Raw genomic sequence first — 25,176 nt, forward strand, 5'->3', positions numbered from 1 at the left:
TAAAATTCTTGCTCTTCCAGTTAGTATTTAAAAAGTTTAGTATCCCTTGATTCAGAAATAATTTTACCCTAGCCCAAAAGTTACTGCTATTTTCTAAGGAGGAGGATGCCAGATTTGAAGTCCTTTTCAAAACAGTAAATAGTTATACAAAGAGAAGGCATGAAAAAGACCTGCTCTAAAGCAGGCATTTAATATTCTCATTTGTAATATAAAAGATTGAAAACAGCCAGAGGAACAGAGACTACTTGCACATGAGTGTGCAAAGCTGGTATTCATACTCTTGGTTGGTGACATCCCTCAAGAACTCAATAAGATATATTCCTTTGAGACCACTATGGAGAAGATAACTCAGTGTTAGGTACACACTGTAACTTATCCAGTAGCAAATGTCTTAACCTGAAGTTCAGGTCTCTATTCTGAATGAGTACCTCACTATGCCTTATTTCATTAATACATACTTGCACTTGGATTATAAGAAATTGTAGGATAAGGGTGTACAAGAACTCTTTAATCTCAGTAGTATTTGTGGCATGAGAAAAATGCTTTGCTGCTGACTGTCCTCCAGAGTGGAGTGGTGGATCACAGAATGTTACCCATCTGAATGGCAGGCACAGGGAGCCAGCCAGGCTTGGGCTCGTTTAGTAGGGAGGAACAGTCACCTCCAGAGGAAATTTACCTAACCCTAAACCAGCTGGGATGAGTCTCCATACAGAGTGCTCAGATCTCATCATCAATTGTTGAGAGAACCTGGATGACCAAGTTTTTGTGGTTAAGATTAAATGAGATCTGTTCCACCTTTTTCCCTACCTTGTCCTGGGACACGGTGACTTGCTGCAGATGTGCCATTGCTTGGATCTTGCAGATTTTGACATGCACTTCATTATGCCATCTCTGTAGTGATCAGTTTTGGAATCATCTGACTATTTTACTATATTCATAAGTATCACCTTTGAAATCATAACTTGCTGTGGAATTATGCAATACTGTTTTGTGGAATGTGTGTTTTCAGTTGAGAATGACATGATAAATGGCTGTCCTATTAAAGCATTTTGAAAGGTTCCTTCCTTCACTATCAAACAGAGTGCTTCAGAAATGCTTCCCATTCAGAGCTTGTTTTTTCATCCAGTAGATTGTCATGATTTAGCATTTAGAGATGTATTATTTTAAAGCTTTGCTGCTCTTTTAAAAAGGGTGATTATCTTTAATACTACAGTTGTGAATATTTCTCTTATTTTGTAATCAGGGAAGCCAAGCTATTGAAAGAGCAATTAAGAAAATTTATAGACCTCAGCAGAGTAATGCAAACTCCCTTGGAGCTGGTGACAGGACTCCCTTTCATTCATTTGGGCCAGGATTTTGGCCAAGATTTCTTGGGTTCATATTCTGTCTCATACCCTGGATAGAAATGCTACAAGGATGCTTTCATACACTGTGTTTTAACTACTATGATGCTGTTTTGCCTGAAATCACTATATGTAGGATCACTCTGTCCTCAGTTGGAATGGATACATTCTGTCTTTGTATAGGGTCACATGATTGTCCTATTGGTTTCTGTATCTGGCCTGAGTAATAAAACATAAACAGGGTGAGAGTGACCAAGCTCTGGCACAGTTTTCTTGGAGGGGCTGTGAAGTTTCTATCCTTGGAAATACTCAGAAGCCATCTGGACAAGCTGCTGTAGGCAGCCCTGCTTGAACACGTGGGTTGGACACAGTGACCTCTTAGCTGTTCCTTCCAATGTCAATCTTCTGCAATTCTGTGAAATACAGGGTGTGCAATGGCTTTCAAAATATTGCAGGAACATTAGATGAAAATTTCAGTGCCCTCAGGTACTGAACAGCAGGTCTACAGTAGAACTAATTCATATGAGAATAATAACTTCCTAACTTGCCCCCTAAAAAAGAAGGAAAACTCAAAAATACATGATTAAATCAAATAAATTACTACAGAATAAATTTTATAGGAAAAAAATTCTAAATTTTTTTCTTAATTTTATGCCCCTGGGAATATTCCTGAAATACTGTAAAATGTGTGCTTGTTCACATTTATAACATTGCTATAGTATTTATAAAACAGCTGGTTCACATTTAAGAAAAAAGCTACCTAAGATTAGTTTGGGAGGAGGTTTCTGTTATGTGGCCTGATACAGAATGGGAAAAAACCAGAAATGTTAATCTGAATTTTGACTGCACATTGAAAACCATTGCCTAGATAGGAAGAAAAATCCTAGCAGTCAATTACCATTCTCTAGGTGAGAAAGCATTGTTTTAATGAATAGTTTCCAAATGTGCATCATCATTTTATAACCATATCAAGAAATAAAGCCACCTTTCTTTCAAGATGCAAGGTAAAAATTGCAGTATATTCACAGTTCCCTAAATAAATCTATTTAGCTAAAGTCTGATTTAGAATCCAGTCAGCTTTTTTTCCCCTCTGTTTTAAGAAGCAGTTTTTGTTTCTGTTTCTTTCTTCAGCCAGTAACGTTGAAGTGCTCATGTCGGGAAATGTTCGCTGCTACAATGTTATAGTGGAAATGATGAAAAGTTTCCCCAGCAGTGAACCAGTTCAGGAAGTGAGTTGCTGTTTGTTGCACAAGCTTACATTGGGTAAGTTCACAAAGTTGTTTATGTAAAGTCAGCTTACTCTGACTATGTAAGAGTTGGAGTTAACTGGGAGTGTTTACAGACAGCAACTGCTATTCCAGTAATCCTCAGGGTGGTGCATGGATCCTTGTGTCTAATGGTGACCCTGACCACAGTCAATGTGGTGTCCTTATGTGGTAAATGTAACAATGAGCAGCTGCCATAAAAGACTCGAGTTAGGGGGGAGCAATGAGACAAAAAAGGGTGAGAAGCACAATAGGAGAATGGGAAATCAGTAGGTCTGATTCTGTATAAAGTTACTATAGAAAAGAAGAAAATTACTTAGAGATTTCATTTTTTGAAGTACCAGTGGTGAATGTGTAAGAAACAACTGGTGCTACAGAATTAGTTGAAAAGTATTCTGTAAAACTCTAGCTTTCCTCCTTGCAGTGCATTTATCTTCAGAGACATGTGCTGCATTCCTGACAGTGATGATGCCTGTCTTGGGGCCCCCCTGTGCTGCAGCAGTGAATGAATCACTGGGTTCTGGACTTGCCTTGACTTGAGCAAAAGTACTTCAGTTGTCTGTGCTAAAATGGGCTGGTGTCACATCAAGAGAAATTATGTCAGTGGCAAAAAGTTGTGCCTCTTAGCAGCTCTGTTCTCACACTTGTGACTAATAAATCCATTTGAGCACTTGCCAAGAACCACATAATAGGAAGTTTAAATGAAAATAAATATGTTGTTCCCCCTGCTGCATGCAAGCCCACTGTGAGCAGCTGCCTGAGCAGCCCTCACTCCATGGCTGGTTCTTCTTCATCAAGAAGAAGAACCCAATTTTTGCAGGTGGTGGTGTGAAGCTACTGCAGATGCTGGTACCAGTGCATGACTCCCCATAATAAAGTTGGTCCCATCCTTTCACCATGTTTCCACTTCGTCATGCAGATTTGGTAGAAAATACAGATCAGACCTAAGTGCAACATGGAGCAATTTCCCATTCCCCTTCAGAAAGCCAGATGAGATTTTTAAGGAGATGTGGCTGCTGAGGTGGTAATTGCAGTGGGTTTTTTGGCAAGAGGTGATGCTGACCTTGAAGAATTTGCTGTGAAAGGCTAATTGAAGATAGGCAGGGAAACCAAGCGCTTGTGGGAGCACAGCAGCTTGGTTGAGAGGCCTTGATCTTGCTGTGAGTGCAACCAGCCTGGTTTCAATCAGATGTTTGCCATGAGTTTCTGCTGACCAACAAAAAAGAGGGGCAGAAAAGCAGCCACAAGATCAATTTCTTCTTTGAGCCCTTCATCTTAATAAAGAGCTGCTTTAGTAGAGTCATGGAAGAGGTGTTCACAGCACCACGCAATTCCGGGAACAGATATAAAATTGTTAGGTGCTCCTGGAAATAGTCTGAAAGTGTTGTTTCCCAGATTATTCTGATGGACACTGTCTTCCTAAACCCATGTTAACTGGCAGTGAAATGGTAAAGTTAGCATGTACTAGCTTCCAAAATCAACATCATGCATTCTTGCTAATCTGGTAATGGCTATCCTGGACTGTCTTTGGAATTTTAACTGGCTTATACCTGTTTGGCCAGCCCAAGTCCAACAGAACTACTCATCACATGGCCTAGGTTTATTAATTTCTTTAGGTAAGTAATGCATTTACAGAAACATACCTTTTCCATTAAAGTAGAAACAGGGATGCTGATATAACATGACCACACAACTGATCATCTGCTTTACTACTCTAATTCTCATTTTTGCTTGTTAAGATTTAAATGAAATTGAATATCAAAATAGAAGCCATAGCTATCAAACCATATTTGACAGACTGATGGTCTGTTATTTTCTGCATATTACTTCCAAACAAGGAAGTTATTTGGGTTTGCTTGTTTTTTGAAGAGTGCCTCATATTCAGCCTGTAATACAAAATGCTGTACAACTTAGAATAATTGTTATGCTTTAAATATATTTATTATCGTCTTCTGTTCCAGAAGGACTCTAGTCTGTATTTGTAATGCTGGCCTTGATTTATTTAATGAGGAGGGCCAAACCAGAGAGTAAACTAGGGTTAAATTACTTGTGTCAGAGGATAAATCAAATCATTGCAGGAATTTAGGACCAGGACTGAATTTGCTTCCGGGCAGGAAGTCTGCAAATGATACACCAATTGTATTTTTCTTATGTTGATGACAGTGTGTGTTTCATTTTGCATTAAACTTCTGCCTCTTGTAAAAAAAATTCAAAAAGGCCCACAAAGAATGCAGATCCCAACTATTTTTTATCCTTAACCTCTTCTTTCCACAAATAAAATTTTGATGTCAAGCCCTGTAGTAAGAAAAACAGCATTTGTTCCAAAGTTTGTGCATTGTGTGCTGGGGAATTTATGTTAAATGCATGTAAAGCTCCAGATATGTGTTTGTATTAATTTGATATCTTATCTGGTTTCAGGAAATTTTTTCAATATCCTTGTATTACATAAGGTTCCAGAAGTCATTGTGAAGGCTGTTACGACATATCCTGAAAATGCAAAGTTACAAGCTGCAGCTCTCAGTTGTTTAGCTCTTCTAAGTGAGTAAATCTTTGTCTACTTGTTAATTTTTTTCACTCTAGTAATTTCCTGTAATAATTTCAAACTCCATTTCTTTAACACAAAAGCCTCAGGCAGGACAGCTTCAACAAAGCTGGATTTCCTACATGATTGCAGTTTGCTGTTTCACTATGATAAGTCTGTGTTCATATCATATGCCCAACATCTGCACCGTGTTCAGAGCTGGTAAGTTATGTTGACAGATCTGAACAGAGCAAACAGAGCAAACTGTTTATTCATAGACAAATTTTGGATAATTCCTTCTTAACATAAAGTCTCCAGTGATAACAACACTGATTTGACATTGTGTTTGCCAGGTATGACAGTACTTGTACTGTGGCAGTTGATAGCAAATCAGTGCTTGTGCTTGAGTTCTGAAATCAATTAAAAGATGTAAACTTTTCCTTGAATACAGTTCAGACAGAAATTAGTTAGCTAGTGGGAAAAAGTTAAGAATCTGATCTTCTTTGTCCTTTAGTAATTGTTCCATATAAAAGTCAGTAGAAATGCTGTTTAAGAGGCCCCAAAATAGCAAAGATTAGATACCAGTAGACATTCCATTATGCCTCAGATATTATGCCTCAGTGTTGGTATCTCTTTCTTTCCCTTAATTGCTGAAAATCACAGGTAGAATATTTCATTTTTCAAATTCTGTTGCACTTTCTCAGCTATTTCTCTCTTAGCAACTGCTATTTTCATTTGTTTTAAACAGCATTGCTTCAGAGTGTAGATGGCTCTGTAATAAGTGGTTCCATGCAAATGATTCACAGTTACATTTTATGTCTGTGGTGTTCTGTACATAAATATGCAACAAAAAGAGGTACATGCAGAGGTCTTTTCAGAGCCAAAGCCTAGATTGATCTGTAACTCTGTGACATTTACTACACTGCACTTTAGTTTTTCACTCCCTTTATAACCTTGAAGACATTTTTCAAGTCTGCAAGTCTGTCTCAAAGTTTATAGCAAAAGATTTCTCCCTTCTCAGAAAAGGCTTATCTTCCCACTGATTTTCACACATTGCCAGTGTGAGTGCCTGCATGACTACAGAAAGGTTAAGACAGAGGTGTTTTGTTTTCACAGCAAGAATTTATTGTAAATATTTTATATTTCCAGCTGAAACAATATTCTTAAACCGGGACTTAGAGGAAAGAAAAGAAGAGGAGGAGGAAGAAAAGTTCTGCTGGTTGGAAGCATGTTACAGAGCATTAGAACTGCACCGAAAAAATACAGATGTGCTGGTGAGAAATTATGGGTGATGGGAACATGAAAAGATTGTATTATGTATTGAATAAAATGTTTAGAAACATGCTTTTCTCATCTGTATCCTCAGGCAAAAAAAAAGGCCTTAATGTCTGGGTTAGACTTAGAGTAAATCTTACTTTTCTTGCCTATCTTTGTTTGTATTAAGAGGTTTTACTTTTTCAGATCAAATGTAGGTAGTTAAGATGAGGCTTATACGTGAAACTTTGGCCATGCAAAGATTGTTGTTTATGTACCTCTTCTGTATCCAACAGCCAAACACAGGTCCATCAGCAGGAGAATTAATCTTGTCCTAAAATAGATGTCAAAAGGAAAACCAAATAATGAGACTCACACATTTGTATCTCTATAGGCCTATCTAAGCTATAAAGAATATTACAGTGTACATTTTGTTCTATTTCTACATAAAGTGCCTTCTACCTCCTTTGTGAACTGAAAAGCAGTCAAACTATTTAAGTTTTTTCATATGTTGTTAATCTTCTAGAGGTATATTTTCTTAATCTTTTTGTTTTGGTTTATATTTAGGAGGCTGCGTGCTGGGCTTTGAAAAATCTGTTTCTGTATCAACGCAACCTTCATGAGAAGATTGGAGATGGAGATAATCAGTCAGTGTTGTCTTAAACTGGATTTTTGGAAATGAAAAAAAAAGAGTGCCTGTTGTTAAGCCATTTGATGTTTCACTTTTCAATTATGTGTAATTTTATAGTAGATGAAATGCATGATGATCAACCACACCTGGGAAAGTTTCTTCCAAAGTGTGCTAACCTTGACTCAGGAAAATCTGCTAGTGTTTTCCTAATGGGTCAGAACACAGCCTGTTAGAGCTAATTTTTACAGTTCATGAGGAATTTTGTCTTCAGTTGCAATAGGGATAAAGAATGTAAGAATTGGGAAAACAGACAAGATTAAGATAGCATGTAAGGGGCATAGAAAGCAGTGCTCATTTTCCCACAAAACAGATGAAAAAGCATTATAGAGGGAATGCTGCCTCATTAGGGAAAATCTACTGGGCATGGATAAGACACAAATTTCCATTTTACTTAAACTGTTTCTCAGAGTTCCTTAAAATTTTGGTCACTCAATTTTTGTAAGCCTGTTCATACCCCTTCTGGACCTCAGGTGCCTTGGAAATCATGGTTCCAAGGAATTCAGTGACACTCAGACTAGACAAAATTGCATAGGTTAGAAAGGGTTTTCTGTCAGCTGTTGCTCTGGAAACATATTGGAGACCAAGAGCAATCACCTGAAATTTTCATTATGTTATGTAATGCCTCTTTAAGAAACTGAACTGCAGTTCTGAAGTAACTGCTGTAATACAGTCAATGTGCAGTGATTTGTTTCTCTCTGAAAGGTTCCCAATAGACAGAGCAGTGATGCTGTCCATGCTGATGCACTCCTCTTCAAAAGAAGTGTTTCAGGCAGCTGCTAGCACCTTGGCAATTTTGTCACAACAAAATGGTAAGGGACTTCAATCATCTTTTCTTTCTCGTTCAGCAGAAAGTTTTTGCAAAAATATTAAAGGGAATTTAGTGTACTGTTGAGTGAATTCAGTACTCCCTGTGATTAGAATATTATGTTGTTGTGATAAGTAGGAAGTTTATTCCTGGCTTTGAAAAAGTTACTGTTGGCTAGTATCAAAAAATATGAGGAAATGAAGAGCTCTCTGCACATTGTGTGTTGCAATTGCTACTTTTTGGAGCAGGAGACATGAAAAAAACTGTGCTCTCTTTGTATGCTTGTTTAAATACTTATCCCATGTTTGAATTTCGTCAAGAGCAGCATTTGTTGAAAAATCACGCGAATGGGGACCACAGCCCAACAAGTATCACCTTCTTGCTTAACACAGTCCTTTTGACTTCAGCGGATCAAATTGTGTAGAAAGTTAAGCATGTGCATGACAGTTTACAAGACTGCTTTACTCCTGATTGTGTCCCTAACATGGTTTCCTAACTTTTTTCAATTTGCAGACCCCCTCAAAATTTTTCAGTGGAGATGTGGACCCCTGAGTAGAGTATTTAAGCCTACTGACAGTTGGCCTGCTTTTATTAGATAACTTTCACAGAATCCTTTGAAATGGTTATGGACCTCAAGTGGTTTGCAGACTGCACATTGAAAACCACTGGCTAGATAGGAAGAAAAATCCTAGCAGTTAATTACCATTCTCTAGGTGAGAAAGCATTGTTTTGTCACCAGTTTATTGAGCCATCCAAGTACATAAAACCTAACACAGAAAAGGTTTTATAATTATTTATGAGATCAATATCTTACCTATACTGAAAAATGGATCTCATAAATGTATGCATACTATTGTCATATACCAGGTATTTTCATAACATGTTACTGACAAGTGGGCCTCTGGTTCCTTCTGGAAGTCTAAAGCAAGTTTTTCTTCTTCTTTTTTTTTTTTAATTATTATTATTTTTGTTTTCCCCCTGAATGGATGTGCTTACAGCATAAATGATAGACATAAAGAAGCTTAGTAAAACCTTCTGGCATAATGCAGTATTGTTTGAACTAACCATCTGAAATGGATGTACTGAACTGGTAATAACAAGATTTGGTGGTAGTTACTATGATAATTTTAATAATGTTGTAATTTTTATTAATTGCAGTTATAGCTACAATGTGTGCTTGGCTATTTGAATTTGCAAGAAGTGAATTAACAAAGTAAAGAGAATTAATAAATATGAGTTCATTTTTAAAGTTTCATTTTGGAAGTTAGAAGTTTTTTTTTTAAGTTTTAAGCTCTAGCTTTCCTACATGATCACAGAATTCAAATACAAGGAAAAAGTTTAGGAATAAACTTTTCTGTAAATATGAGTGAGGCTATACATTCTTCTTCCCATATGTTAACTTTACCTAAGTAAAAATAGCAAATGTATAGAAACTTATGAGACAGTCAGAAATTATAAGGTGTTTTATTAAGCTATGCAAACATAAGTCAGCTTCAGCTCAAATTATTTCCCATTTTAATTTATACTACAATGTCTGTTTGAAGAGGCGAAAACATTGGGAAAAAAAAAGGAGGAAAACCAGTTGTGCTTGAGAATTACACAGAAAGAAAGATTTACTTATAGGATGCTTGCTATTTTGTGTTTTAGTACATATTAGGAAGACACTACTGGCAAAAGGCATACATATGAATGTTTTGGATATAATGAGGAAACATCCACATTCTCCTGAAATGGTTGAAAGTGCCTGCAGGATTCTGAATCATGTTTTCGAAGGAAGGTAATAAAATTAGAAATGCATGTCCGTTTTCATGGTGAAGAGTTTTGAGGTTCTGTGCCAAGAGTATTACATTTTGGTTGTTGGCTGGTAGTGAAATTGACCACAGACTGACCAAATTCCCTGTTTAAGACATGAAATTTGGTAAGTCCTGTAGTCAAATGCCCAAGTGGGGTGTGTGTAGGGAGCTGCATGTTCTTCCCTTCATGGTTCTTGAGCAGTGAGATTCAAATAGACAATCACTGAGTGGTCTCCCCTTCTGTTAGCTCCACAGAATTGCATGGAGAGATAAGAAATTTGCCACAAAATTACCTCTGATTATTAAAATAGCATTTTGTTAATATTAATTTCTTGTTGGCTAGGATGCAATTATTTACATAGACTGAATTAATGGAATGGCATGAAAATAGTTTGCTATGATGAAAAAAATTACTACAGTTTAATTTATGTTTCAGATTTACAGTGTTCCAAAGGGTTATGACACAGTGTTAATTAAGGACAAATACATGTAAAATTTGGAAATGTATTATTTTTATTTATTTTATGAATGATATTTTCAGTTTCCCTCATCTGGATGTAATGACAGTAGCAGTATCAGAAGTTGTAAAAGCCATGAGGAAACATGAAAAATCACTCTCTGTACAACTGGAAGCACTTCGAGTCCTTTTACACTTCATGATGCCCAGTAAGTCCTCCAAAGGCATACACCAAATCAGAGAATAGAATCAGATAGCTGGGTTTTAGTCTTTCTTATCTAATGAGATAGCCTTTAATGGGACTTCAAAAAATTGCTGTTCTGCACATAGCAGAGAACAGGTGTAAGTCTTTAGGAACATACGAGATGGGAGAAAGCATTTGAGGTATTGAAGGTAACAGACCAAACTGATCACTGCTGATTTCCCCTTGATTTCATCAGTGAAGAGTTAGCTCCATTCCTTCTAAGGAACTCAGGGAATGAGTGTGGAGCTATCAGTGTCATTGTGGTTTGCATCATCAATGCCCTTTAGGTGAGAGCAAATCATGATAGTGACATGAACATTGTTGTACCACAAAATGCAATTGTTTTGTTAGTGTCTCTTGGAAGGAACATAAAGACTGGACAGTGATCTGTATATTTAAAGATGTAAAATATACAGTTATATACTACTTTCTATCAAAAAGGAGAAACCAAACTGACTAGTTATAAATTCCTTTCTGAAAAAAAACCCTCTTTATCAGCAATCCAGAGGGTGGAAAAATGATCTTTATTAATTTTAGGGCTTTAGTAGAATTTTGGAAAAGTTTTAACTCTTTTTGTCAATGTACTGCTGTAAATCTTGCTTTTTTCCTGTGATATTGAGTGTAGGAATACAGACATGGATACTGATTTTTTTTTCAGAGTAACTTTTTGTAGGTATCTCTCAGCAGTTTGAGCTGAACATTTACAAAACTAATAACTCTGAAAATAGTAACCTGACCAATATGCAGACTGATTACAGGTTTTCAGTTTCCTTCCATTATTTGAGTTCTAATCCTAATACTTTCCTCTTTTTTCAATGAAGAGCAAGATTTAGATTTGATATATGTGTTCTAACATGGAGGCAAGGCACTTTGCTTGCCATTGTCCTGGAAGTGAGGCCCTTCTAAAGTGTAATCAAGCACAGAGAGCACCAACTGGATGTTGGAACTTGCAGGTTAATTAGAGAATAAAAAAGTAATTCATGGGGAAAATAATAATCACAGTAAAAATGTATGCTGAAGTGACTTTGAAAGGATCTCTGGGTACTTTCTGTAGTGTCACTTGACTGCAAGTGCCAAATGCTACAGTGGTTAATTTGAAAGACTGGTTTTCTCTGTTGTTTTTCTTTTTGTATATGCTCACATTCCACTTAATGTCATCTGTGTGTAAAACTTGTCCTATGGTGTGCTGCCAAGTGAGCAAGAACAAATAGTTTATAGCTTCTCTATAGTGTCTCCTTACCAGAAGGAAGAGGCATTCTGAAGTAGGTATCAGGGAACTCCATAGCTCAAAAAAGTAATAGGTTGCAGTGGACCTTAGAACAGATTCTTTGGCATGGTTTTGTATTTTCCTAGTAAGCAGTGAGCAAATATGTGGTGAAATTTTCCTTTCAAGCACAATGTACTCATATTACAATGTAAATCTGGAGGGATTCCAGTCTCTGCAATACAGTGTTCTGAAAGTACCATGAGATCTGGAATATGTTCTCTGAGTCACCTCAGTGTTCATTTGAGTCACCTCAGTGTTCATTTGATTGTTAGATTGTATTATTGGGTTGGTGATGGGGAGAATATGAATTCTGCTGTTCTGAGGAAGGCTGTTTTCCATTGTTGCAGGTACAAAGAATGAACACCAGAATGGTTCTTCCAGAGATGTGGGAGATGCTGCTTTTGCACTTACAGGAAAAGTCATTAAAAGCCAGTGTCTGTTGGAGGGAACTCACTCATTGGTGCTTAATGCTTTAAACAGGGTATAGTTAAAGCTTTATTCTAATGGATTTTGTCATTATTTTACACTTGAAGCAGTGAATCATTTGTACATTTTAGTTCTGCATTGATTTTCCTACTGATTTAATAGAATTAATCTTTACTCCTAAGTTTCATGAATCTTGTAGAGTTTCTTCTTACTTTCTTTTCTGGAGTGTATTAGATGATTCTTTATACAGTAATTCCAAAGGATATTTATAAAAAAAAAAAGTAGGGGTTTTTTCAAGGATGAAGTTTATTTGGTATTTCTATTTTCTTAAAACAGACTAGTGTATATATGAGAAGTGTCCTCATGCCTACACCTCAGCTGCACATAAAACTGAGTGGACAGCTCAGTTGTCTGCATTCTTTTCACTGTTCAACTTTTTCCAACCCCTGTAAAATAGAATGATCACAGTACCTTGAAGGAGAAGCTGAAAAATGAAAGGCTGAAGCAGACTCACTCTATGCCAAACATAGACTGGGAACTTTGGGAACTGGGAACTTTGCACAGCAAATTAACCTCAAATCCTAGTGATTGGAAATATTTAACTTCATGGCCTTCAGAAGAATCCAGTCTCTACAAGATTTTCAAGGTTCACATGATCACAATCAAAATGTAGCAATTCCTAGTTTTTAGAAGCCCTCTCAGGAATTTTAAGCTAGCCAAATAGATTCAGTCAAGGAAATTTATGTCTCTTACTATAGAAGTCAGAGCAAGTAGTGTATCAGTGAAACAGTTCTAGAGTGTCTAAAGGACATCTTGACCTGAAGGTATCAGATAGAGAAGTTAACAAAGGAGGTAAAATAATTTTTGCTCCAGAAGGTCTTCAGTATTTTGTTATCATCCTGATTGCATTTTCCAATGCAGCTGGTTTGTGGTTTGGGGTATTACAATATCAGGCAGAAGGGCTAGAAATTGACACATTTAATTAAAAACTAGAGACAGAATAAGGAGGAAGAGATGGACATGACTCCATTGAAGTAATTTTGCAGATTTGTGATGGCTGTGACACAGATCTAGGCCCTCATCTAGGTCTCCTCCATCTCAAGGTGGGGGATGGTAAGAGATATGTTGCTTCATATCTTTTTCTTTTAATATTTTTCAGTTGCCAGCATGGTTATCACTTTTTCCAGTTATCAAAAAAAAAAAAACCCAAAAAACAAACCCTGTATTATTTCCTTTTTAACCACAAAGGAAGTAGATTTTCTCCCTCTGCTTGCCCTAGAAAAATGGTGTAGTCTTATCAATGAGAATTTGAGGGGGAAAAATCCAATTTTTCATCAGAAAAGTAGCTAGGGAATATTTTCAGAATCAAAGATTAAAATCTGGGCAAGTTATGAGCAGCTGAAACTGATGTTTGATAAGAGAATCTTTTTGGAATTGTTGATTGTTGTTATTTATTGTCACATCAGCTGTAACTTCACTTAAGAACAGCATTCACTTGTTATTACAGAGCAGCTTTAAGAACAAGCAACTCCTCTATTGCCACTGTAAGCAGAACAATCTTGATCTGATTTTATCTTCTTTTCTCCATTAGTTTATTGGAAATCCTAGCATTCAGAAGTGTGGATTGAAACTGCTTGGTTCTGTAGCTGAGTGCACTGGTGCACTGGAAATTTTAACCCAGCAAGGAGCTACTGACACTGTGCTTCACACCCTACAGATGTATCCAGATGAACAAGGTAGGGAAGGTGTTTTGTCAGCAGAATGAGAATGGCATGGTAGGAGGTTTGCACCAGATCTGCTGCTCTCTTTAGTGCTGGATGTGATTTTGGTTGCATGGCAAGAGGAGGCTGCAGTGTTGCACAGTCCTCAGATTCATCATTACTGCAGTTATGCCTGGTCCTGTAATGGCTTGTGCACTCCAGGAGTAACTTTCTGGAATGTTACTGAAAGACTACTTCAATCATGGGCTTATTCCATCAGAATGTCTGAATGATCAGTGTCTGAATAATATTTCTTTTTCTTCTAGACATACAGTGTTTGGGTTTGAGTCTTCTGCGCTCTTTGATCACACGGAGGAGTTTGTGCATTGCCACCATGCACGTCCTGTCAGCAGTTCTGGTTTCTACCCTGCGACGATTTAAAGAGGTCACTGAAATCCAGATGCATGTATGTGTCATTTCTGTCTATGAAGATGAAAACAAAACTCAAAACCATAGAAAATTATTTTAATATGTTATATTTAAGTATAATTCCATATTTTACTTACTTGATTTTGATTTTGTTGAAATTATTAGATTAGCATAAACCTTTGTAAATAAACTGAGACATTGATTGTAGAGGTGGTTTTCTTGCAGGCACATATTCAATCCAGAATGTGTAAGCATAGGTTAAATGTTTATCTAAAACTTATGAGATCTGCAAACTAGAACAAATTTCTCAGTCATGATCCATCATTCTGTCAATCTGTAACCATTTCATGAAGTAACCATCATTAGAGTACTGTTTGCCCTTCTTTGAGAAGTCATAGAAGATAACAGTTCCCAGCCTTGTCACCAGGAATAAACTTAGTGTAGGAATGTTGTATTTAAGAAAATATATTACTGGAATACTATCAGACTTTGGAGCCACATCTGTATATGGAAGGAGAGTTCTTTGTCTGTAAACACACATCTAATCCTTGTGTAAAGTTTTGTTTCCTCTGCTTCAGAAGTTTTCCCTGTTTGTTACCAGTTTCATTTTTCTAGTGGGATAGAATGTGCATGTGACATCAGCTTTCTGTGAGAATTTCTATATTTCTCTTTCATATGAATATGAAAATATTGCAAATACAGTCTCCCTTCTCTGCTGCTGTTTTTTGCCCAGCCTTTCCACATTTACCTTAGCAACCAAATTAGAGAGAAATAAAAACAGTATGCTGGAATAAGGAAGTTACTTTAAGTGATTTTGTTTCAATTGGGTTTGGACAGAGTCCATAATTTACCCAGTTCATCCTTCTGGGTAAACTTTACTTGCAGAATCATGGGATAATTTTGTATTTCTTCTTAGTTATTAGATGCACCTGTTAATTTTTTCATTTAGTCTAATAGTTCTTTTAAAATTCAGGGGTTACAGAGCAGCACACTGGAACAGGGGATGTATCTTCATTCCATGTCGTTAGAAGGAGATTGTTTCCTCTTTACATTTTCAGGAAATCACAAGTACATTTGTCACTACCAGGCAGGATGTTGTCAGATATAATGTTGCATATATGACTTTTCAAAGTGTCAGTTAATATCTGTTTAAGTGGATCAGCTAAATAAGCATGAGACTACAGCTATATAAACAGAGACACCTGCTATTTCTGCCTTCTCTCCCAAACTTTTCCTATTTGTTACTATTACATGTTTAAAAGTAAGACAGAAAAAAATAAAGCACAAATTTTTTGGTTGAAATTTCATTTTGTTGCATGACCTGTTTTAAAGTAACACTTTTTAACACTGTACTTCTTTCAATGTTCTCATTGTGTTCTTAGGGATTTCATGCAATCTTGGCAATTCTTGGTTTGTCACCTTGTTTTGCAAAGCTGCTGGTAAATGAATCATTTGACACAGTCATTTTCTATCAGATGTCTATGTGTTTCACTGACCAGCGAGATCAACAGGTATCTTTTTTCTCTGACAGTTCCACAGCTGAAAAATGTTGGTGCTTTTTTGTCCTAACTTTTAATTTTTTGTCTTTCCATTCAGTTTCAAAGCCTGTGTTGTAGATGTTTTGCTAAAATAGCTGAAAATGATGAGTTAAAAAATACAATGCTGGAAAAAGCATGTATGGAGTACAATAGTATTATGGCTGAATGTTTACTTTTACTGGGAGCTGATGTTAATAAGAAGACGAAGACAAACTCTTTGATCTATCAGGTAATACGTGGAAATATATATACAATTTCATTGCTTACAAGTTCGTGCTTTTGGGTTCCTTTCTGTTGTTGTTAAATATTTATTTGGCTGAACACAGGGAACAGAGATGCTGCTCCCTCATGCTCACCAGTCCTTCTTCCTAACTGTGACCACCTTTAAATTTAATTTTTTAAAGTGATTTGCATAAGCACTTCTTTATTTTGGCTCAGTGTCAAAGTTTTAAACAGTCTGAGAGAACCCCACCTATACTGCCTGGAGGGAATTAGGAAGTAGAACTTTGTGGGTGATGAAGCACAGCTGGGTTTGGAACTGCCATCCATTCATAGAGTGTGAGGTAGGCAAATCAGTGTAGGAAACCACAGTGCACTTATTGATGTAACTGAAAGTATTTTTAGAAAATGTTTTTAATGTTCACAATCAAGACTGGTCTGTGTAGCAATGCAGACTTGGAGATTGGGAGGAGCTGACTGAACCATAGAAACATAAAGGTTGGAAAAGACCTCCATGATAGTGAAGTCCAAATTTTGGCTGAAACTGCCTTGTCCACTAAGCCAGAGCACTAAATGCCACATCCAGTTGTTTCTTGGACACTTCAGGGATGGGGACTCCACCACTTAGGGTGTCAATGCTTAACCACCCTGTCAGTGAAGATATTCTTCCTGATGTCCAGCCTGAGCAGCCCTGGAGCAGCTTGAGGCCATGTCCGCTTGTCCTGTCCCTGGCTGCCCGGGGGAAGTGGCTGATCTCTACCTGGCTGCACCCTCCTTTCAGGTAGTTAAAGCCAGCAGAGCTGAGCTCAGAATCATTAGACAAGGCTTGATGAAACTGACTATTGTTGCCTGTTCATTAAATATCCCGATGATAACCCCTAAATGTCTATTTTCCACTAAACAGATAAATAAGTGAAGTTGCAATAGGCCACATGCAATAAACGAACTAGATAAAAATTATCATTCATTTCTGCCTGAAAATTGTGTGCACTCATGACAAGAATTACAATTGCAGATCTAAAGCATTTGATACATTTGGGCAAAGCCTTCATGAAAGTTAGAGTTGGTACTCAAACACCTTAGGCAGGCATATGCTCAAAGGAGTAAGGAATTGCATAATTGAGAAAGAGACACAATCCTTAAAATAAAGTCACTCTGAATTTGAGACACACATCTTAATGCAGTCTGAGCTGTTACTTGAATGCTTCACATTCTTGGTTTGTTTTATTTGCTTTTCTGTATTAGGTTTGTGAGAAAGGAAGTAATGCTAAATTGGTGGAATTGTTATTGGCCAGTGGTGCTCGTGAGCAGGACGTTCGGAGTGCTTTGACCATCAGTATAAAGAGAGGAGACAGCCAGATCATCAGCTTGCTCTTAAAGAAACTTAGCCTTGATGTCACCAACAGCAGTATTTGTCTTGGAGGATTTGGTTTTGGCAGATTAGAGCCTTCCTGGCTCATTCCTTTGTTCCCAGATAAACTTACTCAAACAAGAAAACAGAGTGAGTATATGTAGAAATTGCTGTAAATATAGAAAATGTGTCAATATCTTCTGATGATACTATGAATGTGTTTTGGCTGAAGATTTTCAGTTGAGAATCTCTTCATAGCATTCAGCTTGCTATGAAAAGTTTGGCAAAACTTGAAAGCAAATCAAGTTATTTCTGTTATTTGTTGAAGCTACTTGGATTTCGTGGAGATTATTTTATCTTTTCCATTTCTTGTACATATAGATGCAGGTTCTGCACTGGCAAGGATGGTGCTCAAATTCCAGATGAAGAATATTTCAGAGGATAGATCAAGAGCCTCCTCTGATCCAAACTTGTCTGAAGATGGAGTGGACAGAAACTATGACTGGAATTTCATACCTGACCCATTAGTGGACAGTATTTTTCCTTTGAGTGATGATATTGATAGTGAAGGTAATTGTTTTTATTTTCTTTTTTGCTTTTTATAATCCAAATCTAATGTACTACGGCTAGACTGTAGCCATAAATCAGTTATTTACTTGTATTTGAGATTTAACATCTCCCATGAAGAAAAAAACTTCTATCTAAAATTTTGTTTGAGGTAGCATTGGAAAGTAGTTTGTGGTGAGTATGTGCTTCATGTACAAAACTAAGACCTTGAAGAATTTTACAGTTATACATTTAAAATTAGTTTGTCATGCATTCAGTTTCTTGTAGAGAGAAAGAGTAAGATTCTTGCAACTGAATTTCGATTTTGACTTTTTTTGTCTTTTTCTGAGCTGCCTTTATAGTCTATGACAAAAAGCAAGAGCTTCAAGAGCCCAGTTTGTCTCATCATGAAGTCAGTGATGTATTGTGATCTAGAAACTCCTCTGTTCCCTGGGTAGTCTGTAAATAAAGTTCATACAACCAGATCTGGCATAGAGGACTATGTTATTAACAAATTAAGTAGGTGAAACAAGCTGTATCCCAAAGATAACTAATTGATCTGAAAGTGTAAATGACAGGTTTATGTTCAGCCCAACACCATTCTTTGTAACCAGGACATTTGAATGCCTTTAACTTATAGAAAGGCAGCATTTGTGTCTGTAATACCAGCAACTTAATGATGAAAGTAGCCTTAATTTTTAACATATCTTTTTTGTTGTTCAAATGTTGCTCTTGTTTTAAACCAGCTGGTTACTTAAAATCAACACAGGTGAAGAATTTGAATTTTGGAATCAGAGAATCCTAAGGAACATTTTTTTATTCTGCTTTGTTGTTTTCCTTATATCATTCAGCACCACTTTTAATTTCTGTGGGTCTATTTGTTGCTCCATGTAGAAAAGTTGTTATCATTAAAAAATTCAGGAGTGATTTGGGGAGTTTTAGAAGTAGCTTTGAGAAGAGGAACAATCAAATATCTCCAGATAATGACACCAAATGTCTCCTGATTCACCAAATTCAGAGTGGCATTTGATGTTTCATTCTCAATAAGTGTGGGAGTGCAAATTTATCTATTGAAATACAACTCTTTTCAATTTAAAAAGTTATTTACACTGAAGTAGCAGAAACATGTGCTATGAAACATGCATAATAATCCCAACCCAATGGAAATTTTGTATCATAAATTATCAGTGCAGGTCCTGCAATCACCTGTAGGTCCTACTTGAAGAATGTCAAGTGAGTCTGGCCCCTCTGCTCTAAAACACACAGACATCATTCTTGGCCTATTGCCCACAGAATTGGCCAGTGAGATCCTGCCAGTATTGATGCTTTTGAAATGCATCTCTTCTTTGTATGTCAGCATCTATAGTACAGTTGAATTCTGAGCCTCATCTTTAAATACATTTTCTTACCTATTTCTGTTCTTGTGTTCAAGGAAGTGAAGGCTCACTTTTTACAAAAAAGAAGTCCAATTCCATTGCAGTTGCTGATTTATATTGTAGGGAAATGGCATGTCAGAGAGGTTCTCCTACTTTGATGCGACATTCCTACTCTGTGGTAAGTCAGATCCATGCTCATTCCAGGTTTTTAAGTCCATCTACATAGCCTGCTCCAAAATTGTTAATAATCAAGTGATAGGAAAGGTCATGTAACCATATGGGCTTTGTCTCACTGTTGCCATTCAGTGTTTCCTTCTGCTGTGGTGCACTGTGTGGATGAGTTTGTCAGCAAAAATTTATGATCACTAAAGAGTAGACACCCTTTTGAAGTGTTCAGATTTCCAGTCTGGTGTTCAAATGGAAATACAGGGATCATGGGCCCAGTCACAAAAAATTAACTTCCCCTTAGTGAAGCTGATCTTCAGTAATGATCAATGGAGAGAGACTGATTCCCTAAGGAGACATAAGAGGACAAATTGGTGGAATAGAGGTCAGGTTCCTTTGGAAGGACCTTGTCTCTTTCCATTAACTGTAAAGGTAAACTGGAGAGACTGGCTTTCCTAGAGAAAGTTATGTTCTGTAATACTCTGCTCCATCCTATTACTGCACCCTAGTGAAAGTCATTCTGGGTTGCCAGAAATGCACGACTTCCATTGCACGTTAAATCTACCATCCTTTCATATTTCATGGATAAATATATTTTTTAAAGATGTGACCTGTTGTTGTTTTGAGTTCAAGTGTATAGTTTTTTTGTCTTCTCCCTATAAGCTCTGATAAAAAGAAATCACAATAAAAAGAGTTTTACTGAATTTGGATGATTTCAGAACATGTTCCTAAATGCTTTTTCTCTTGGATTTTGCAGGGACCTGGTTCAGATTATGAACCATTAATGAAACAAAGACGAAAATTCTTGCTCTCAGATGAATCCTCCAGTAAGTAAACTGTACAATTATATAACAGATTTTGCAGCCTTAATGCTTTCACAAGCATTGCATGCAAAGATTTGAGACACAATATGTATTTGTTTAAGAGGAGGCTACATTTTGGAAATACTACAGTAAAGTACAAATAATGCATGTATGGAGATTTTTATTTCTTGGACTCCACAAATAATTTATGTAGCAATGAAATTTAATGAGTGCCCTTATTAGCTTTCAAAAGCTCCTTCTGTTGTGCAGTGCATAAACATTCACCTCTTCCCCTTCCCTACTGTCTTAAAAATTTCTGTGTCTTAATAGAATTCTTCATGGATCTGGATGTTAACCAATATCCAAACATTCACTCTTTTCTGCATCTTTAGATCCCAAGCTAAATGATTGTAATTTTACCTAAGTGATAGTGATAAATTAAATAATGTTATTTTCACTTTTTTGTTTTAATAGAAGGCATCTCAAAATTGTCATCGCATATAAGATCATCAGACAGTCTTTCTTCATTGATCACAGAGAAAGAGTATATTAAATCACTAGATCTTTCATCAAATGAGCTGGAGAACATTGATGCCATCAGCCAGAACAGCTGCTTAATAAGTCATCTGGAACACCTTGAGAAACTGGAGCTCCACCAAAATGCTCTTACAAACATTCCAGAACAACTGTGTGAAGTAATTCTGCATAATTTTTTGTAACACTAGTTGAAATTAGTTAAAATAAAGTATTGTTCTCTAATAATGTAATCCATATATATTGTAATAATGTATCCATAGCAATATTACTCAAGAATATGGGTGTATATTTTGGTATGCCTCATACATTTACTCAACTTCCATTCAGTGGATTCGTGTTCATTAGAAAAAAAAGTGTTTTAATGGGATTGTTTTAAGTAATTTACTGCAGAGAACTGCTGTAAGATGTGTGATATTAAGTAGCATAATAATAGCAATGGAACTGCAGGCAATTAATATCTTAAATTTTATTAAATGGAGCTAATTGTTTTTGAATAATGCCCTATACTTTATTTTTTTGTAGAAACATTATAGGTTACATTGGTACGATTGCTATTTTCTCGTACTTTTCCATAGTGAGATAAATATAAATAAATCAATAATTTGTATAAAAATATAACTCAATTGCAAACATATAAATTCATCTTTTAACTTTTTTCAAACAAATGATCCTTTTCTTTCAGAACTTGAAATGCCTGACTTACCTGGACTTGCACAGTAACCGATTCACGGCTTTCCCGCCGTACTTACTGAGGATGAATTGTATCACAAACCTTGACATCTCACGAAATGACATCGGCCCTTCCTTTGCTCTGGATCCCAGCCTCAGATGTCCAACTCTAAAGCAACTCAACCTTTCATACAATCAGCTGGTGTGCACTCCTGAATTTCTTACAAGTGTTGCTGAAAATCTGGAACAGCTCTCGCTGGAAGGGTGAGTAGCATGAGTAAACGGACTGCAGCATAATAAACATAATAGGAAATAATAGATTTGTCATGCATAATGATGACTCTCTAGACCATGTAAAGAAAGGTGGAACACTGCCATTGTCTTCCAAATGTATTGAATTGCTACAGTTTTTGTAGTTGGATTGCAAAGTACAAGGTATGGGAATGACTTTGGACCTTGTTGGAATCTAGATTCTGTTGGAATCTAATGAAACAGCATTGCTGTTCCATTACCATACTAAATAAGTTGTAGTTCAGTTTCTTTCTGCTGCCATACTATTAATCCACAGGGCTGTGTAGTCTGACATATTCAGCTAGGTTTTCTGTATACACAATAGTTTCCACTTTATTTCCTATGCATAAAAGCTTTTCTGGAAGTAGTAGTAATGGAATTTTATGTATTGGTATGGATATGTTTTAAGCCACAGAAATGGGTTAAAACATGTAGCTTTTTCTTTGCCAGCACTTATTACCATATTTCTTAGTGAGGTAATTCATACCCATGTGGAATTCTTAAGAATGAGATTGGTGATAGCTCTGTAAACTGCAGAGGCTGTCTCATTCACTTCCTACAGTTCATGCTAAATCAGATGGTGAACTTTGTTAGTAATAGTACCCTGGCATAACAGTGGATGGATCTTTTATCTCTGTATTTTCAGGATCTTTCTCTTCCTCTTTCTAGTTTTCTTCTCCCCAGAATATATTGTGTAAAATTATATAATCATCCTGAATAGCATTCCATACAGGATTCCTTTTTTAAAAGATTTTGTAGGTTGTTAGCAATTCTGTAATATTGCAAACACATAATTTTAGTACACAGAACCTCTCACAAATGCAGCAATCCTCTTTGCATGGGATTGAGCTCCAGTATGTAATCAGAAAATTAAACCTTGCAACACATTTTGACACTTGATCTCCAAATTAATTAAACTGATTTTAATACCAGTCATGTTATTCCATGCTGCCACATGTTCAAGTGGTTTTGCTGACTGGTCAGTCTTTATATAGATAAAGTCTTCTTTTTGCTTTACTGGTGTTTACTTGTCAGATCAACACTACTTTGACCTTTTACTTAATAGTTTCTAAATGGATTGTTTTTTCTTGTTCTCATAGAAACAAGATTTCATGCTTATGTTCACCCCTATGCTTGAAAGACCTGAAAATTTTAAACATTAGTAAGAACAATATTTCATCCCTTGCTGAGAATGTCTTCATGGGCTGTACAAAACTGGAGCAGTTCAATGCCAGGATGAATGTTCTTGGTAAGTATCTGTGAAAATAGGATTCAGCTTTTAGGAACTATTCCAAGTCACAGAATTCCTCTGCCACCAATATTTGGAGTCTTGGAAGAACAGAAAAGAGTAATACAAGTACTAGTCCTTGTTTATAGAGTTTCCTAAGCATCAGCTTGTGATCACTGAAGCACAGAGCATGCTTCCAGTCATTTGATCTGACTCACACAACTCCTCTTGTTCCTGCATTTGGAGTGGATGCTGTAAAAATGGCTGAGTGCACTTGAGATTGTACACACTGCTGAGGAAGGTTCAAAGAAGAGAAAATCATTGAGATTTAGCTTGCAAATCTAGTACTAATGCAGGTTTAATACTGTCCTGTAATATATAGATGCATCCTGGTCTGTATAAACAGCAGTGTGACCATCAGAACCAGGGCAGGGATTGTCCCTCTGTGCTCAGCACTGGTGAGGCCACACCTCAAATCCTGTGTTCAGTTTTGTATTTGCAGTACAGTAAAGTATAAGTAAGATTATTTTGGTGTTTAATGCCACCGGGAGATGAAGGATAACAATGTATAATTTGTTAAAAGATTATATATTAATTAATTTTGGGACTTTAGTTTTTAATAAGCTTTAAGAAAAAGGATTTGAACTGTGCCTTTGGTAGGTGATTCCTTTGTATGAAAATGATAGCCTGACCTTTTAGTCTGTGTAAACTCCAGTCTTTAAAATAATTTAAACCATTCTTAAAATCATAGGATTAACCCCTTTTTCTGCTCTAGAAAAGATACCTGACTTGTCATCCAGCATAACAAGTTTAAAATTATCCCAGAATTGTTTTATTAATGTTCCAGAAGCTATTCTTCTTCTACCACAGTAAGTTACTCTTTTATTCATTGATGTTAATGTCAAGTTCTTGATAAAGAAAATCTGATGACAAAATTGTTGCTCTGCAGAAAATCCTGCATGGTTTACTGATTTTCAGGGAATCCTCACTGGGTAAATCCAGAACTTGGTAGCTTTTAAACTAAAGACTAATTTGTCACATTTTCTTCATGATTCTGAAAATTCTGTTCCTCAGATTCAAATTGCTGTTCTTGAAAATATATTCCTTGACAGCTGAAGCTGACAATTCTTTAATTGAGAATACTAGAATTCTCATATTTCCTAGGAAACAACAATAAAAATATATCAGCAACTTTTTTAGTTCTGCAGACTTTTGCACAAGACTACTGAGATTAGTTTTTCACTTCCTAAATAACATGAGATACTTATTCTCAAAGAAAAACACTTCCTCCAGAAGGAGTTGTGGTAAAGAAGCATGTGACATTTATTTTGCTATACATTCAAAGCATTGCTTATGTGAAAATTGGACTTTTGCTTTTTTTATAAAAGTTGCTGACCTTAACTGATCACTAGAACGAGATTGTGGAGGGAGTGCTTGGAAGGGTGATCCAATAGGTGTGGGGAGATGTGAGTGCTGATGGCACCATAGAGAGAGCAGATCCACAGATTTGGGAATTTATATTAATGAAATTACCATGATATTGCACAATTTCAGCATGTTGACATTCACAGCTGCAGATTTAATGGATGTGTTGAAAAAATGCAGTTTTCAGGTTCTACATCTCACAGTTCAAACAAATCAGGAAGGTGTTGCATGCAATTTTGTGTGGTTCATGTTTCATAGCAACATAAACTTGTCCAATAGGTCTAGGTGAGCTATGTAATTTCTGCACATACATGTATTTGCATACAAGTATATCTATTTTATTTGGATTTCAGTCAGAAAACCATCTCTTCTGATAGCTAATCAACTTGTTTATTAAAAATTAATACAGCTTTGGTTTCAGCTAACCTGGGTTTTATTTTTTCATTTGCTGACTTCTCTCTTTTTTATTTTCACATTTTTAGTTTGAGATCAGTAGATTTAAGCCAAAACAAGATCACAAGCCTGCCTGGACCAATGCACTGGAAATCACTAAATTTAAGGGAGCTGTTATTTAATCATAATGAAATAGATGTCTTGGACTTGAGTGAAAAGGCATGTGTATGGTCTAGGCTAGAAAAGCTACACCTCTCCCACAACAAGTTAAAGGAGGTAAAGTGTAAAATTCTACCTGAAGAAAATTTAATTGCTTTTCAGTTGAATGCAGTTTTTCAATGTTAATTTGATTTTCATGTCACCTCTCATGCAATTGCATTGTGTTAGTGAAGTGTTATGTAAATGCAAATATTTCCTTCCTCTGTGAAGGAAAATTGCTA

General features: G+C 36.4%; 1 protein-coding gene across 3 annotated transcripts in view; it reads left to right on the top strand.

Annotated features, from left to right (window-relative positions):
* LRRK2 (leucine rich repeat kinase 2) overlaps window positions 1–25,176 on the top strand; it is a 61,818-nt gene that overhangs the window by 10,074 nt on the left and 26,568 nt on the right. For 2 of the 3 annotated variants that reach the window (XM_058022366.1, XM_058022367.1), the window contains 21 exons: window positions 2,475–2,606; window positions 5,027–5,146; window positions 6,279–6,403; window positions 6,951–7,030; window positions 7,777–7,883; window positions 9,527–9,656; window positions 10,214–10,338; window positions 11,988–12,121; window positions 13,658–13,802; window positions 14,093–14,232; window positions 15,578–15,706; window positions 15,792–15,962; window positions 17,198–17,453; window positions 17,685–17,873; window positions 19,282–19,403; window positions 20,148–20,217; window positions 20,668–20,888; window positions 21,413–21,663; window positions 22,791–22,939; window positions 23,694–23,787; window positions 24,826–25,012. In XM_058022366.1, coding sequence (XP_057878349.1) covers window positions 2,475–2,606; window positions 5,027–5,146; window positions 6,279–6,403; window positions 6,951–7,030; window positions 7,777–7,883; window positions 9,527–9,656; window positions 10,214–10,338; window positions 11,988–12,121; window positions 13,658–13,802; window positions 14,093–14,232; window positions 15,578–15,706; window positions 15,792–15,962; window positions 17,198–17,453; window positions 17,685–17,873; window positions 19,282–19,403; window positions 20,148–20,217; window positions 20,668–20,888; window positions 21,413–21,663; window positions 22,791–22,939; window positions 23,694–23,787; window positions 24,826–25,012 — 3,077 coding nt within the window. Of the gene's footprint in view, window positions 1–2,474; window positions 2,607–5,026; window positions 5,147–6,278; window positions 6,404–6,950; window positions 7,031–7,776; window positions 7,884–8,519; window positions 8,593–9,526; window positions 9,657–10,213; window positions 10,339–11,987; window positions 12,122–13,657; window positions 13,803–14,092; window positions 14,233–15,577; window positions 15,707–15,791; window positions 15,963–17,197; window positions 17,454–17,684; window positions 17,874–19,281; window positions 19,404–20,147; window positions 20,218–20,667; window positions 20,889–21,412; window positions 21,664–22,790; window positions 22,940–23,693; window positions 23,788–24,825; window positions 25,013–25,176 lie in introns of those variants that run through there. The other variant, XM_058022368.1, reaches the window with a different exon arrangement.

Source organism: Melospiza georgiana, chromosome 4 (assembly GCF_028018845.1).
Source record: "Melospiza georgiana isolate bMelGeo1 chromosome 4, bMelGeo1.pri, whole genome shotgun sequence".
NCBI classification, from domain to species: domain Eukaryota; kingdom Metazoa; phylum Chordata; class Aves; order Passeriformes; family Passerellidae; genus Melospiza; species Melospiza georgiana.